General features: G+C 45.5%; 2 protein-coding genes across 2 annotated transcripts; both read right to left on the bottom strand.

The window, feature by feature from the left end:
- Nucleotides 1-41: 41 nt before the first annotated feature.
- On the bottom strand, nucleotides 42-6717 carry LOC306696353 (recombining binding protein suppressor of hairless-like). Its single transcript, XM_079159940.1, has 11 exons — nucleotides 6695-6717; nucleotides 5871-5903; nucleotides 5603-5698; nucleotides 5352-5517; nucleotides 5016-5190; nucleotides 4788-4925; nucleotides 4504-4616; nucleotides 4226-4366; nucleotides 2654-2809; nucleotides 2394-2497; nucleotides 42-2312 (listed from the first exon to the last, which is right to left on the bottom strand). Exons 1-11 carry the CDS (start codon nucleotides 6712-6714, stop codon nucleotides 1967-1969), a joined length of 1488 nt encoding a protein of 495 aa, XP_079016066.1. The 5' UTR covers nucleotides 6715-6717; the 3' UTR covers nucleotides 42-1966.
- A 593-nt stretch (nucleotides 6718-7310) lies between these two features.
- hgsnat (heparan-alpha-glucosaminide N-acetyltransferase) lies at nucleotides 7311-14917 on the bottom strand. The gene is made up of 18 exons (XM_079159199.1): nucleotides 14775-14917; nucleotides 13770-13885; nucleotides 13513-13649; nucleotides 12916-13031; nucleotides 12647-12716; nucleotides 12446-12515; nucleotides 12012-12115; nucleotides 11641-11717; nucleotides 11489-11519; nucleotides 11233-11393; nucleotides 11013-11128; nucleotides 10796-10917; nucleotides 9994-10120; nucleotides 9792-9878; nucleotides 9628-9705; nucleotides 9422-9492; nucleotides 8872-8984; nucleotides 7311-8723 (listed from the first exon to the last, which is right to left on the bottom strand). The coding sequence occupies exons 1-18, from the start codon at nucleotides 14866-14868 to the stop codon at nucleotides 8542-8544; spliced, it is 1872 nt and encodes a 623-aa protein (XP_079015325.1). The 5' UTR covers nucleotides 14869-14917; the 3' UTR covers nucleotides 7311-8541.
- Nucleotides 14918-15647: the final 730 nt, after the last annotated feature.

The following is a 15647-nucleotide window of genomic DNA, read 5'->3' as shown; positions in this document are numbered from 1 at the left end:
AACTAAATCTCTCTTAGAAAACACAACCAAGCGCTTCTGAGTGACGTTCAGCTTCAGCTTGTTTTTATTCAACACAATTTCCACGAGGAACCTTGGCGGCTTGATTTACTTATAAAAGACTATTACAGCAGAATGAAAAGATGGAGCGATGTCATCAGGGGGGGGGGGGGGGGGGGGCAAAGACACTGATTTCCATTAACCAAGAGCCACAAAAAAAAACTCCAAAACGCTGCCAGTATGAGGAGGCGTTAGTTTAGCACATGGCGACTGAATCAAACCAAGAGCCGACGCGTCAGTCGGAATGTTCTATGAAGGAGAGCGCACCGTTCGGCCGGGACTTTGTGGTACGAAGAGGTGTCCAATGATTCACATCGGTCGCCATGAAAAGTGGCAGCAAGCAGGCCAACCCACCACGTTTCCTTGAAACATGACACAGACACAGACACACACACACACACACACACACACACCTGACAAATACAGTGCAGTGATTCTGAAGGAGACGTCCTTTAAATCATTCCTGACTCGTTTATTCAGCCAGAACAAATGGACATCTTCACGCTCAAGCTGCTGAACAAAGTAGGAGTCTGAATCAGTAAAAGTCATCGCCTCATCGCGGCAAGACCCGAAGCACAACCGCAGCTTTAAAAGGAGTTCTGTTGCATTTGCAGTCAGACGCCATATGTGACAAAAAGGCCTCCCCCTCCAATATAACGGGACTATAAGGCACATAAAGCAGTTTCATGTGGGGACTATTTTCTTGTTCCCACCTGAAACTGCTCACGAGTTCTGTGAATTATCTTGAGCAACCGACATGATTTTAGATTTTTTCAAATGTGTTTTTTATTTATTTTTTTAAGGCACTTTGTCCCTGGATTGATAAATAGCACTACAGGTAAGAGGAACAACATGTATCAATGATTTTGGGGTGAACTGTCCCTTTAAGTGCCGTGCCATGTGCACAGAATGAAATCTTCACTGTGACCAGACAGATGTTAGTTTTGACTTTCCTTCTTTGTTCCTTGACTTAGCAGTTACTCTACATACACTGAGTACTGTCATTGTTTTCTAAAAGGCTTCACCACTGTGGAATAAGAAGCACCGCTGTGGTGAAAGAGGCACGATTAGATTGGAGTTGAAGCACTCTGGTACAAAAAACGGCACAGTGGTTAGAAAACACCGACCGTGGTCTCCCAGAATACACTGAGAGTGCATCACAAGTTATCACACACACACACACACACACATACGCTACACTCATGAATAATGTCATCTTTGATATAAAAAGTTGGGGAAAGTCTTTTGGGACTGATCGGTTAAACCCGCTGACCTAGAAGATTGAGACAAAACACAAATTCTATTTGGTAACAAAAGTGAACTTACTATGCAGTATCATACCGAAAAGAAAAAGAAAAGTCAATATGTACCTCGGCACAAGCTTATAAAATATAATATGAACAAAATAAAAATAATGATATTCCTTGGTCCGTAAAAACTATGTTACTCTTACAACATTTCCCTTGCACACGTCAGTCAGAACATGATCTCAGTAGAAAGAGAGCAAAGTGGAAACAGCCTACAAACTTATCATTACAAAAACAAGATGCCTCTTGTACTAATCAGTTCGTTGTGAGAGTTAGACGGCAGATTAGTCTTCTTCAGGTGAAAATCTTGACTATCAAAGTCCTTTTGAGTGCGGCTGTTGACAATTCCGAAACAAACCAGGAGAGGGAGCCAAAGAGTCTTCAGTTATGCCAAGTATTCTCTTTAAGCTTGTCTTTTTTCCTCCCCAGCCCTCTTTAGCATCACAGCTGCCCTTCGATGAAGAGCCTCCGATGAAGAGCCTCCGACTCTGCGTGCGATCCCTCGAAGGTCCACGAGCCTCTTTGGCTCCACAAGTCCGTGCTCGCATTCTCCCGCTCAGTCATTCGAGGCGCGCACGAGAACGCCGCGCGCTCGTCCCGAGTCACTGGGACAGCAGCGACATGGTCGACGCCCCCGACGACACGCCCGAGTCGCTGCAGCTGTACGCCCCGTGGCCGTCCCCGAGCCCGCCCAGGGAGGACGACGGCGAGGAGGAAGACGCCGGAGACGACGAGGAGGCGCTGCGCGTCCGCAGGATGGCCCCCGTGGCGCTGCAGTGGGGCCGCGGGCCGGGCTCGGGGGTGTAGGTGAAGGTGAGGGCGGTGGAGTAGATGACTCCGTCGTTGCGGACCAGCGTGACGGGGACCTGGACCGGCTGTCTCACCCAGCGCCAGCCCTCCCTGAAGGCGGAGATGTCCGGCACCACGCAGAGGACGCTCTCCCCGCATCTAAGGGGGCAGACGGATGAGAAAGGGTTTGACGGTTGGTTACGCACGCACACACACACACACACAGATGTAAACGCTCACCTGTACATGGTGTCGGCCTCCACGTCTCCGAACCACACCCTCAGCTTAGGGGTGAAGTTCTGTCCGGTCAGCTCCAACATCGCCACGTCTCCTCCGCCGTTTAACTTCGGACACAAAAAAAATATGTTTTAACCCTTTAAAAAAAAAAAAAAAAAAAGGTCCCGACCAGCGGAGTCAAAACTAATACAGGAAGTAGTCGGTAACCAGAATGGCCCTCGTGTAACGAGCATATTTTCAGTGGAAAAGGTTTGCGGGCATACCTGCAGACTCTCCACCACGGGGACAGGTGTGACCGGCGTGGGGACGGGGCCCATGCCCTCATAGAAGGTGTACTCTGCCTTGTCGGTGCTAATGATAGTCCAGGACGCCCCGTCGTTGACCATCTCCTTGTTAGTCTCTTTGGAGCACTGTGTGGCCTGGAGGAAAAACAACAGCAAAGAATTGATTTTTAATTTCTTTTATATTTAGAAAAACACGTGTGCAAGCTACCGTAGAGTCAGGCAGGAGCTTACCAATGACGAGGACAAAGACTAGACTCTTCTTCCGCTGCTCTGGAGTGCTCGTTAAAACAAATGGGTAGAGCTCTGTGCAGGGACTAATTTCACAACACATACCTGCTGTAGGCGGACAAGTTCATATTCTGCTGTGTACAGGCAGAAACAGCAGCACGACCCGAGCTAACGCTAGCACCGAAAGAAACATTACAGAGGTAACACACTACCAGCTTATGCATTTGTAATAGGTGCATGTGGAAGGGCCTTAACCGTGCATTCTCTCTAATGGCCAGCAGGGGGCTGGTTGCAAAAAAAGAAGTCAGATTGTATAGAAGTCTATGAGAAAATGACTCTACTTCTCTCTTGATTTATTACCTCAGTAAACATTGTAAACATGAGTTTATGGTCTCAATCTCTAGTTTCAAGTCTTCTTCAATACAGCATGATGTTCATTTAGTAAATCATGGTCCATTTAGAGTCAAATAGACCATAAAGCAGGGGATGCTTTAGGGCGGGGCTACCTTGTGATTGACAGGTCGCTACCACCGCGTTGTCCAGTCTGGGACTGTGTTTTTAGTTCATTGAATATTTTCTATTGCCTAAAAATGTCTTATTAAGCATTCGGTTGTATTTTTGGTCCACGCTCGCGTCACTTCTGGTTGCAAAAAATCCAAGATGGCAACGGCCAAATTGCCGTACAAAACGGTAGTCCACAAACCAGTGGGTGACGTCACGGCTAGGTTAGTCCGATTTAAGACTTTACACAGAATTTGTTTAATATAGTTTCAAAGTGGGAGGAGCTCTTACGTCCGCTGGTTAAGATGGTTCTTGATTTACAAGGTTCGGTGGCTCGGATCAGTTTCGACCCTCCCAGTTGAGAATCATCGGTAAAAAAGATAACACTACTTAAAAAAAATACCTGCATAAAAAGCTGGAGGTACGAGCCTGTGTACGTACAAAGTTAACTACAACTCCTGAGGTGCATTCTGACAAAAATCCACCAATCCCCATGTTAGAAATGATTTGCGTTGCTGGAAGGCTTCTTCTCCACAGCAACCGCATTGGAGTTTAATGGGTGTCACAGAAAGACTAACCTGATTCCTCAGGAGCGAAGCTGAAATAACTGAAACTGCCACAACATTAACCGGAGGAGTGAACGATGGTTTCTATGGTAAGTCACATTGAGAGTCATTGAAAAACAAAGGAAGGAGAAATAATACATTCAGAGCAAGCCAGATTCAAGAAGCAGAATTCAAATCACTCCCAAAAAAAACGACTTAAACCTGTGTGTGTGTGTGTGTGTGTGTGTGTGTGTGTGTGTGTGATTGCACTACACACCTGAAACTGGATGATCCTCTCCTGCGACAGACAGAGGTACATCCTGTCCGTATCTTTCAGGTAGAAGGCACACTTGTGGAGCTGGGACACTGGGTCGTCTGCATCCATCGACGCCGTCTGCTTGTCCACTTTGCGAATGACCTGAGGTTGATGGAGGCGAACACACCCGTCGGGAAACAAGATAACGTACGCGTGTGCAGAACAAACACAAACAATACAAATCTGTAGTTACAAACACGCCTACGTGTGTGCGTGAACTGACACAGACACATGCGTACCAGTCTGGGCAGGGCCATGCCAGTGACAGAGCAGACCAATTTGACCGTCTGGCCGTAGTGAATGTAGCCGTCTCTCACAGCAAACTCCTCTCCTTCAGACTCCTCGTCGTCCACTGAACAAAAAACGACACAGAACTTACTTACGCGTCTATAACTTCCTCTCTACCTTTAGATAGGTGTTTCAGATCAGCGAAGGGACACGTGAAGAAAAAAACTATGGAAATGACCACAGAGGATTTAAAAAGTACTAAATAAATAAAAAATAAACGCAGGTGAAGACTTACAGAGGTGAATGTAGAAGGCTCCCCACTGTTGGGAGCTAGCAAGAAAGTTCCCCCCCTCCACATGAAGATACCTGGTGCTGACCGTCTGGGAACGCAGACGGTTGAACAACGCCACCTTAGTCCCCGAGGCTATACACACTGGGGAGAACAGAGGAAAGAGTCACGTGCGTGGTGAAACCATACATCTGTCTTTTTTTTTGTCTTCTTTCTTTTTTGGGTTCAACTCACAATCGGCGTTCTTCAGGGACTGCTTCTTCTTGGAGGGCTTGGAGATGACCTTGATCCTCTTGCTGAGGAAGAAGCCGATGTTGGCGCTGTTGCCGTACAACATCTTCACCGACAGCATGAAGTGCTTCCTTTTGTCCGAGTCGCTGATGTACAACGTCTTAGCCGTGCAGAAGTGCTAAAAAGAAAAACACACAAGTTAGGGTTGTTCTCTTTTGTTTGGTCCCCTCCCTTTCACTTCCCTCTCGTATAGAGAAGTATGAGACACCGTCACATGGAAATAACGATCAAACCCCCACCCCCCGATGCGGCACTGCGTCGTCAAAACAGCCGACCCACCTTCCCCTCCAGATGGAGTTGCTGCATCTCCTGCTCGCTGTTGCCGATCCCGATGAAGGCACACGGCTGGGCCTCCTGCTCCGTACAGCCCTCCTTCTCCATGCTCTCCAACTTCTTCTTCCAGCCACTGCCCATCAGGTACACGCACGGCGGGGGGCAGAAAAACCTGATGGAGACGCAAGCGGGCGTTTTAAAACAAACACACATATGGCGCACGTGAGCTTTCGCCATCAGAATCCTCCCGCACCAACCTCTTTTCATTGCCGTATGACTTTTGTGCCACTTTGGCGTGCAGTATGAGCACCGTTTGGTCGTCTTTGTCCTTCAAGTAATTCCTCATAGCCTCCCTGAAACAAACAGAAGACAGAACAAATGATATATGTACATACATATATATATATATATATATATATACTGTATATATATATAAAACATCGATATGGTTCAAGCTGTTTGCACGTAATGTTCCCGCACTGTTTTGAATGTTTTTGGGCTGTTTGCCTGTGTTTCTCTCTCTACCTTGTCAAACGCTGAGGTCGCTCACCGAACTTCCTGCAGAAACACAAAAACATCAGGGTTGTTTACATGCGGTTTCACAACAACAACAACAAGCTTGACAGAACGTGGGGGAATAAACTGAGTTGGCAAAGAGCATGTTAGTGACATCTTATACTATCATACTGTGTATAAAGGTGTAATACCACGCATTCACACATAATACAGGATTTACCTCTGTTGGTTTATAAGCAGTTAGTAATAATGTGACCGCACAATGGCTCAGCAACATTATCAACTTCTCTTTTATGAGCTACTTTTTGAGGAGGAAAAATGAAATTGAACCAGCAGATGTGTGCTAAAGGATGATGATGAACTAGTCTAGCATTACTCTGCTACGGCTAATCCACGCGATTGCCATGATTTTAATGCACGTTAACAATGTAGCACTGTGCGGAGCGACACGTTAGTATGTGAAGACATTGTCACAGTGGCGCTGTGCTCAGCCAGTTACAAACACGCATTAAAACAGACGCAGCAGGCTATTGGAGTTAAAAAGGACATTCTGTTGATGGCCCGCAAAGTTTCTAAAGTAGTTTGAAACGGCCCGTGTCGTGCGACAAGTCAACAAGTGGCAGAGAAGCCAGGCGATACTACGAAGAATAGTTTAGCATAACTGACCCCACGTCAAGCCGCACAGCAGCACTGTGTGCGGTTAGCTTACGGGGGTCGCGGCAACGCTCCTAACACCCCGAAACATCACTCTAACACACCGCCAACTGGCAGCGTTTCACCACGAGGAGAAAAAAAACTTTTAATATCATTATGCTTTGAATTTCAGCACTTACCCCGTAACAACGGGCGCCATCTTCCAAATAACTCCCCCCCCCCCAGAAAAAAAAAAAGAGTCCAACAATCGCGAGATCCCTCCCCCAAAGCCCCCTCGCCAAAAGCCAGCGGCACAACAGAAGAAGCAGACTGGAAGGAAGAGCAGGGGGGAGAGAAAAGAGGGGGAGGTGTGACGGGGCAAAGGGGTGAGAACAGGGGGAGGGAGGGGCGACGGGTAGACGCCAAAACAACAGGCGTGGGAAAGTTGCAAAGTCGCGCGAGAGCGCAAAAACTCTCACAATAGACACGAATGAAGAGAGACCGATCGTATCGCGAGACCGAGAGGCACACGCACAACTTGCTTTTTTTCCTTCTTTTTTTCTCCTCCACAAGGCACCCACACTGTAACTCGATTCCCACGGCTTATTGAGCAATAAAGCAAACTACACCTGCCTCCACGTCGAAGAGCTGGAAACACAGCTTGAAGATAAATAATGTGACGTGAACTGTAACTCTGGAAAATATGTATTCTTAGAGAAAGTCTTCATATGGTAGTAATCATTATACCCTGCTTTAAGGGCCTAAAGCCCGATAAGAGAACACATTACGAGTCAAACAGCAATAATGTTTTGGATATTTACATTTTATTACATAAACTTATTTTCAAACAGTGAATAAAAAAAATGTATAAAAGTTTGGCACAATGATTTTCATCAATTTAGACAGTACAGGATGAATTATTCCAAAAAAAATCACCCACAGCATTTGGATATTTCATATGATATTTGCAGACTGCGTTAATAAAAGTAATACCTGCCAATCGTACATGTAAGCAGTATTGTGAGAGTAATGCCAACAGTTTTATGGTGAGATAAGACGTCACCACACCTCGGAATCCCATAATTAAACTACTGTTCAGTACAATAGCTTTCTATAAACTTGTGAAACATTTGGAAAAAATGGCAACTCCAAAATAGCTAACTTTTAGCGAGAGAAAGGCAAATCACTTCTGCCAATGCCAACATTGTGCTACAAAAAAAAGAAAAGGGGTCAGTTCTGTGAAAACCTGATCAAAAAGAAACTCATACACATGAATCCTTCTGCATGAACCAAACAATGCAAAGCAAGCACCCTCCAGTGGGCTACAGTCATCTCACATGCCCTCAGCAGTAACACACAGCTTCATGTGTCACACCACTGGGGGAGCAGATTGCAAAAAGAAAGAAAAGACAACTGAGGAATGATACATTGCAGCAGATAGTTTCACATTCATATTTTAAAAACACACGCTGGTTTCCTCTTGTTTGAATATCACTTCCATCATCCACTCTGCAGTGGAAACAAGAGATCACGATGCATTATTGGTAGCCTTTTCTCTTTTAATGTCTCCTCCTCCTGCTCTGGAAGAGTCAGTCTCACAAAAACCCACTTCAGCTTTTCAGAGCAATGCGACAGTACTTAAGATGGCAGCAGGGATTCTCCCAAAGGGAAGTCAACAAACTGCCACTGCAACAGCCTGCGGCTGCTGCTGTCTGCGGTGCAAGATTGAGGAATGAAAACAGAGCGTCTGTAACACAGTTAAATGGCAGATCAACAATGTCAGTGTTCACAGTTCTCAAATTCCCACACCATACGTGTTCTTCCTGAGTGGGTTAAGATGTTTGGCAGCCGCTGCGTATCTCAAGATCTTTGGAAAAAGAAGTAAAAAAAACTAAAAGATGTGCTGGTTGAAAGAAAGAAAGAAAAAGAATGTAGTAACAGATAACCACCATAGTTTGGACAAAATAAAACGGTCTCCAGTTTCCCGCTTCCCTAATGTTTTCAGATTTGACCTCCTTCAATTCTGATGTCAACAGTGTCCCATCTTTTAAATCTTCCAGAAGATCTTCTTCCTGTAGAGCATGTAGGAGATGATGACCCAGCAGGACGTGGCCACGAGGTTCTGGGTGAGGTGCTCACCGTGGGATTGGCTGTTGGCCATTCGCCAACGGAAGGGGAAGTACTCCTCGAACACTTCGTGGCCCACGTACACCAGGATGGAGTTCATACCTGGGAATCAGAGGGAAGAGCGGAGTTAGTACGACCGGTTGATCTGATTTCTCTGAACTACATCTCCACAAATGCTTCACCGAATTGGTTTAAAGTACAAAAGGAGAACAGGTGGGGGGGCAGGCCTGCCAATCTACTATCTCCTCACCAGGGTAGTAGAAAGGTGCTCCGGACCACCACCTCTTCACGTCCACCGTGTAGTAGACCAGCACCAGCAGCACGTACGCAAAACAGGCCAGCGTCGTCACGTAGGACAGAGACCTGGAGATGAAACGAAGACTTGATGCAGCGCTGTCAAAAGACATCCTTCTGCAGCTATTCATCAAGAATATCTCTGGAGGTGTGGGGAGCTTTTAAAAAATGATTTCTCTCATGTCTAACTTTGACACACAAAAACAGTGGCTGAAGGTTGAAAACGGCTGACCGTGCCGGTGATCCCGTACAATGACGATGCCTCACGCTAACACTTAAGCTGATGACACTCAGGTTTCTGGTGGAATATTTATGGTTTCCAAATTTAGGACGAGGAGTTGTAGTTGTAAAAACTGTCCGACAGCCCTTCGGTACCAATTATATATTTTATATAACTGCCTATTCCTTGACAGCTACTTCCTCAAACATTCAGAGTCAACTGACACCAAAAAGCTACTGATGCGCAAAACCCGTCCCGTCTGGAAGTGCGTGACAGCAGACCTTACCAGAGGTTCTTGTTGACGGGAATGAAGCCCTGGTCGGTGGAGCACTTGGTCAGAATTGCTGATATGACTCCCTGTGTGTCACAAGAGACTTTATTAGTCCCTCAGCAAAGCAAAATTAAAACTCAAACATTGAGACTCAGGTCATATCCAGCACAATAATTAACAGTAAATTGAAACACGTGTGTGCATACTGTAGATGTGCTTACCAGTAGGAGACCCCACGTAAGAAATCTAGACATTATACTTGTGTGGAGATCTCTGTAGTGTAAGATTATTTTTCCTGCCTGGGGGACAATAAAAAAACAAAACAACTAACAGTTATATCATTTTGACATCAGAAATATGGATAAAAGAAGAAGAGAGAACATACCTGCAGTCCAAGAAAAGCCATGAGGACGGAGTTGATGCTGCCCAGAACACCTTCTGGATCGTATGGCACACGAGTTGCATAAATCACCTTTTTTTGAAACGGAAAACAGAATTTGAAATGTACTAAAGCTAACTCGAGTGTATAATAGAGTACCGTGTCACCGCTCCCGGTATGTTTGGGTGTTGTTTTGGCGGTCACTAACCCGGGACGAAGGAGTCTGGTAGATGTGACTCTCTCCGAGCAGCCATCGGTCAATGAAAGCGGACGCTCCGCCGGTACAGTTGGCGTACAAGCCCATGTCCCCGATCCCACCTGGACCCAGATAGCCTCTGCTCAGAACCAGAGGGAGTCAGTGTTATCAATGTGGGATGAAGCATCGGCCTCTCCAGATCCATTTTGAGTCACCGTAGCCGAAGGAGCGTGAGCTAGCTTGCGGTGGTTAAACATGCTTCCCCTCTCTGATGATGTGTCCTGATTGGAGAACTGATATTTAAATGTAACTGGTCATTGAAATCATGCCGTGTTCGAATAACTGTTTTTTATTTCTTTGAATTGTTGAGCACATTCAGATATACAAATATTAGCTTTGTAATTGTAAAATGTATTTTTTTATTTAATCTAACCATTTGGCAGTACCTCTGTGGTCCACTAGATGGTCCACTGAGGCTCGCCAGTTAGAGACCAAAAATGGGATCAAGAGATTGGTTTTTAAACTCTTCATTATTTTACCAATTCTTTTATGATGTTGGCTGTGCAATTCCCTTATTATATTTCAATGATGGAACATCTTAAAACCTGGGTCTGACTCAAAAACATATTGATAGACACTAATAAAGCATCTCCTGATAATCACACTGAACTGCCATTGCATTTCACACCAACAAGTACAACGCACCAAAGGAAGACACGTAGCCAAAATACTTTTCAGAAGTGGTCAAATCCTTGTGGCTTGCTGAGTGCTTCTCTTTTTTACGTGGACACAAACACGCCCGGGTTTTACTCACGTTGGGCAATCTGGCACAGGAAGTAGGAAAGTGAGGCACAGCCAGATGACTTCTAAGAGAAGCACACACAGCCAGGCGGGCCAGTACAGCAGGATGTCCAGGCCGGGGGACCACCAAACATCCTGGGGAACAGAGACGGCCCCTCAATCAAACACATATTAATATACATCACAGGTCAACAAGAGACCATCACGACAGAGCTCCATCATTGGCTAACCGTTGTAAGGATGTCAAGATGACGTCTCGCCACCAACAGATCCAGACAGGCCACAGCCAGGTAAGACCAGGCCAGGCGCTGCAACACACCGGGGATCCTCAGGTTGTCCCAAGACACTGTGGCGTGTCAGCGCGAGGCAGAAACACAACAAGGCGTCGTCAATCGTCTGAATGGTTACGCGATACCACAGCCGACAGCGAGGCGGGGTGCTCGTACTCACGCGGTCCGTGGCAGTAGTTTGGGTTGACGATGAAGACGCCGATGATGAAGAGCTGCACGCTCCTCCACACGACTTTCCACAGCAGCGAGCGGCGGGTGGAGCCCGCGCGGAGCATGGAGTTGATCGACAGCGCGATGGACGTCCCCATTATGAACACAAACCTGCCGAAGAGGGGGACGGGGGGGGGGGGGGGGACACTAAGAGTGAGATCAGGAGACGCAGAGAAAAAGAAGATGAACATCGCATAAAGGCTTACCAAGGGAAGACTAGATCTGCAACAGTCAGGCCTAGAAGAAGACAAAATGGGAAAAACACAGGCTTTAAAAATCAACCGCAACGCCAGAAAAGATCTGTGATTCATTTCTGACCTGATTAAACATATAAAAAGTAGAACCAGGTGGGGCTCACCATTCCAGCTTTCGTGTCGAAAGAACCAGTATCGCCCTCCTCCATAGTTCACAAACACCATAATGACTAAGGACAAACTGACAGCAAATAGAGAAAAAGCATCGAGGTTACACCAAACGGAACTAAAGTGACACAGACATGTTTGTTTCAATTGATGCATCACTGCTAAAATACCACCGAAATACGGCCGTGTGGTTCACTTTAGGAGGAGGAGACATGTCAATATCATCAGTGGGGGCTCATTAATGAGTCACTTTTCCAGTGTCAGTCATCTAACCAGATCAGGCCATGTGGTAATTCAGTTAATATCCGAGGATTATATCAGTTATATTGAGGAGGCTGAGCTGCAGGGGGGAGGGGGAGGGGCTTACCCTCTGAATGTGTCCAGAGATCGCAGCCTCTTGCTGGGGCTGGGAGCTGGAGGGAGGATGTTGTCGGCCACTAGTGACACCGTCCAGCCAGGGGAGCCCAGCTCCTGAATATGAAAGTTAGATTCCCATGAAGATTTGACCACTATGAGGTTTGAACTCATGTAATATTCAATATTTTGTTTTATTTTGAAAGAGTATAAAAATACTCTCCACTAAAACCTTTAATTATTTGAGTGTCAACAGCCCCTAAGAGCCAAGTGATGCATCATAAAAAATACATTATATTCATGTCACATTTGTCAAACTCTTAAAGAGCTTTTTAATGCAGAGTTCAAATGCAAACCGCAATAAATAAATAAAAAGACATTTGGCTGTCAAAATCAGGTCCTAGAGTTTGTGGTTGGAATAAATATCCTCTCTACACAAACACTCACAGAGTTGATGAGCCTCTCCGTCTCCATGGAGCCGCTGATTCGGAACAGGATACCCTTCACTACGTCAAGCCTGGACAAGAAGCAAATCAACCAGTTTAGGAGTAAGTCCATAATACAGTTCAGGCTCAAGACACACGAATACAGCAGGAGGGTTTCTCTGTACTCTGCAGTAATCTCAGCAAGAGATGTTTATCACTTTACCCTAATATTTTTGTTCTGATGGCAGAAGCCAAGGCCAGCCCAGTGAAGATAAGGAAAGCTACCAAGATCGCTGTGTAGAGAGAGAGAGAGAGAGAGAGAGAGAGAGAGAGAGAGCGAGAGAGAGAGAGAGAGAGAGAGCGAGAGAGAGAGAGAGAGAGAGGATCCTTATCTGAACGTTCCACGTTGTTTGTACAGCGTGACAGGGATGAATGTGGCATCACAACACTCCAGACATGTGCACGTCATACAAGCGTATGTGAGAGACTCACGCATGTAGCTGTTGACGGGGTCCGCATCAGTCACGACGGAGCAGTTGACTACTGAGTCGTTCAGATTCTTCACCCACAGAGAGTAGTTCCCGTGCTCCCCAAAGTGGAATGGAACCCTGAAATGGAAAATGATGCATAATACCAACCAGACCGACTGATATGTACATATATATGCTCATAGTCATTCCATGGATCCGTCGTTCTATATATGTAGATTGTCATCAAACAATGTTTCGATTACACGATGGCGAGTTGATGCACTCCATGAAATGTGGAAGAAATTATACCGTTTGTGAAATACATCATGAATCAATCAGTCAAGTTTGACTTGTATAGCGCTTTTCAAAACAAATCAAATAGAATTCAAAGTGACACAAACAAACAGGAAGTCAAATAAAACGGTTTATTAACATATAAAACTAAGAAATGTGTTATAATGTAGTTTATAAAACACATTTAGGCTCCTTTATAGATGTACTGTAAATCACTTTAAGACTGGATTTCAAGGTAAACATTTCTGAAACGTTTACACTGTATATGTTTTACCATATTGCCAGTTCTGGTGTTTGTGAAACACGTCTGTGTTCTTTTACTCACGTGCAGAGCTCCAGGTTGCTAGAGGTGCTGTTGAGCTGTAGTGTGATTTCATGCTGTGTGCTCACAACGAAGTTTGCCGAACTGGGCTGGCCAGGACCGGGCCCTGCGGGTAGCACCCCCAGCTGCTGGTACAAACACTAGCACAGAGGCACACGATGGGTCCAGATCAGAACACCATCCTCATCTAAAACAAGTCTTACAGCTACACAGTCGACTGCAGGAGAATATCTGGTATGTGCGTGCGTGTGTGTGTGTACCTGATAGCATCGCTCTGACACCCAGGACACCACCACATCAGTGTTCAGCTCATTGTTGACTGTCAGAATCGCCTCATCCATCTTCAGGGCTATGTGCTTTTGACGAGAGAGGCCAGCTGGAGTAAGAAATAGCAGCATGAGTTAAAATCCACATGCAGAACAGATGCAACAGCATCAAGTGTAGCTGACCACACACAACTGTGTGAAGCCACTGTTCACTGTTCACACCGTGTGATCATTATTCATATGAACCAGAAACTGATTGCAGTACGTTTAGCATTGCAAAAGTTAGAACCAGAGGGCACGTGCGCACAATAATCCACAGTGTCCCTGACTCCATATTGACCTACATATCGTGCAAGTCAGAGAAATCGTGCAGTGAATGTGTTCATTTTTAAAAACCTTAGCAGATGCTACAGCTGCGCAGCTAGCTTTCTGTACTTACCCCAAACCTATGGTTCACCCTTATGGACGAGAAGTCTATTCCATACCAGAGAGGGTTAGCTAGCTGGGAATTGGGCAGAGGGACGAAAAAAAAAAAACTGTCCAGTCTGCCCAAGCTACAGCCAGCCAGTCAGCTAACGTTGCTGCCTTGAATAGCAAAGCATGTGAGAGGGCTGAAGTTATTGCTGCACAGCCCCCGTGGTCACATGCTGTATTAATCCGTAAACTATCCCCAAGTGTGAAGTTTAAACGACTGGAGCTCATTCTGGGACTGACAACTGTTCCTTTGGGTTGTAACTGTTAGAGTTGCGCCACAGTTAGCGTCGAGCTAACCGGTTTTATGAATTAATAGTCAAATACATAAGCGACGTATCTATCGTGGCGAAGCTGCACTTGGTTGATGAAAGGCGATTTAAACGCGTAATGAGGTGAAAGTAATGTCATATTGTGATGGACATTAACGAACTAGGTAGCGTGAATTAACTAGCTATCTATAGCTAACCTAGCTACGAAGCACTGTGCTGCTTTATTTTCCACTTGTCACCAGTCGTGTATACTTACAGGTAGATATTTCAGCTGTCAGCGGTACCACGCATACAGCTACGACCAAAGCGAGGGCAGCGAGGGAAAACGTATGTTTCTCTGGTTGTGTCATTTCTTCCTGGCTTGCCTGGTTCTTCCCTATGACTGGAGAGGTGCCTTGTGATTTCTTCTTCAGCTTCCCTTTTGCCATAACAGACGCCACTTCCGAGCCTTCCTTGTTTTGACATTGTAGTGGGAGCGATGAGGGTCAAAGTACATTATTAACGCAAACGTACCTGTCTGTCGCCCTCAACGGTTCACAGGTCACCACCTATGGCTCAAAATGCTCAATACCACCACTCACGTTACATCTCCGTACTGCTACCTACCATGACATATTACCTAGTATGGTTCATAATTTTAATTTATGATGAACCAAATGTATCACAGAATCACTTTTAAGCAGGTGTCTCTAACGATACACACTCTTTTGCTATGGTACATTTTAGTTAATACCCCAGTTAATACTATTAGAAAACATTTGAGCCAGCTGTAAGTGTATCTTTAATTAAATGAATGTGATCCACATGTATGTCTGGAAAGATACAATGTTTGTTAAAACTGTTTTAACTATTTAGATCCCATATTTTTAGACTGCGCGGCCTCCCACTGTGCGTTAATTCTGCGCACTGGATGATGCAGTGAGTGGAAATGTTGGATTCACACGTTGATATTTGTTTTTGCCCTGGAGTAACACGTTATCTTTCTAGACAGAGGAACAAATCTGTGGATCACAGAAAATACACCCCGCTGTTGAATTAAAGCTAGAATGATGTTGTGTGATCCTGACTGGAGTGCTAAGGTCATTAATGAGTCTGTTACTATGGTAACGTATATTATTTCCTCCCATAA

The sequence above is a fragment of the Pholis gunnellus genome (assembly GCF_910591455.1).
Source record: "Pholis gunnellus genome assembly, chromosome: 5".
Lineage (NCBI taxonomy): Eukaryota > Metazoa > Chordata > Actinopteri > Perciformes > Pholidae > Pholis > Pholis gunnellus.
Note: the sequence above shows the minus strand (reverse complement) of the source record. Positions and strands in the feature narration are given on the sequence as shown.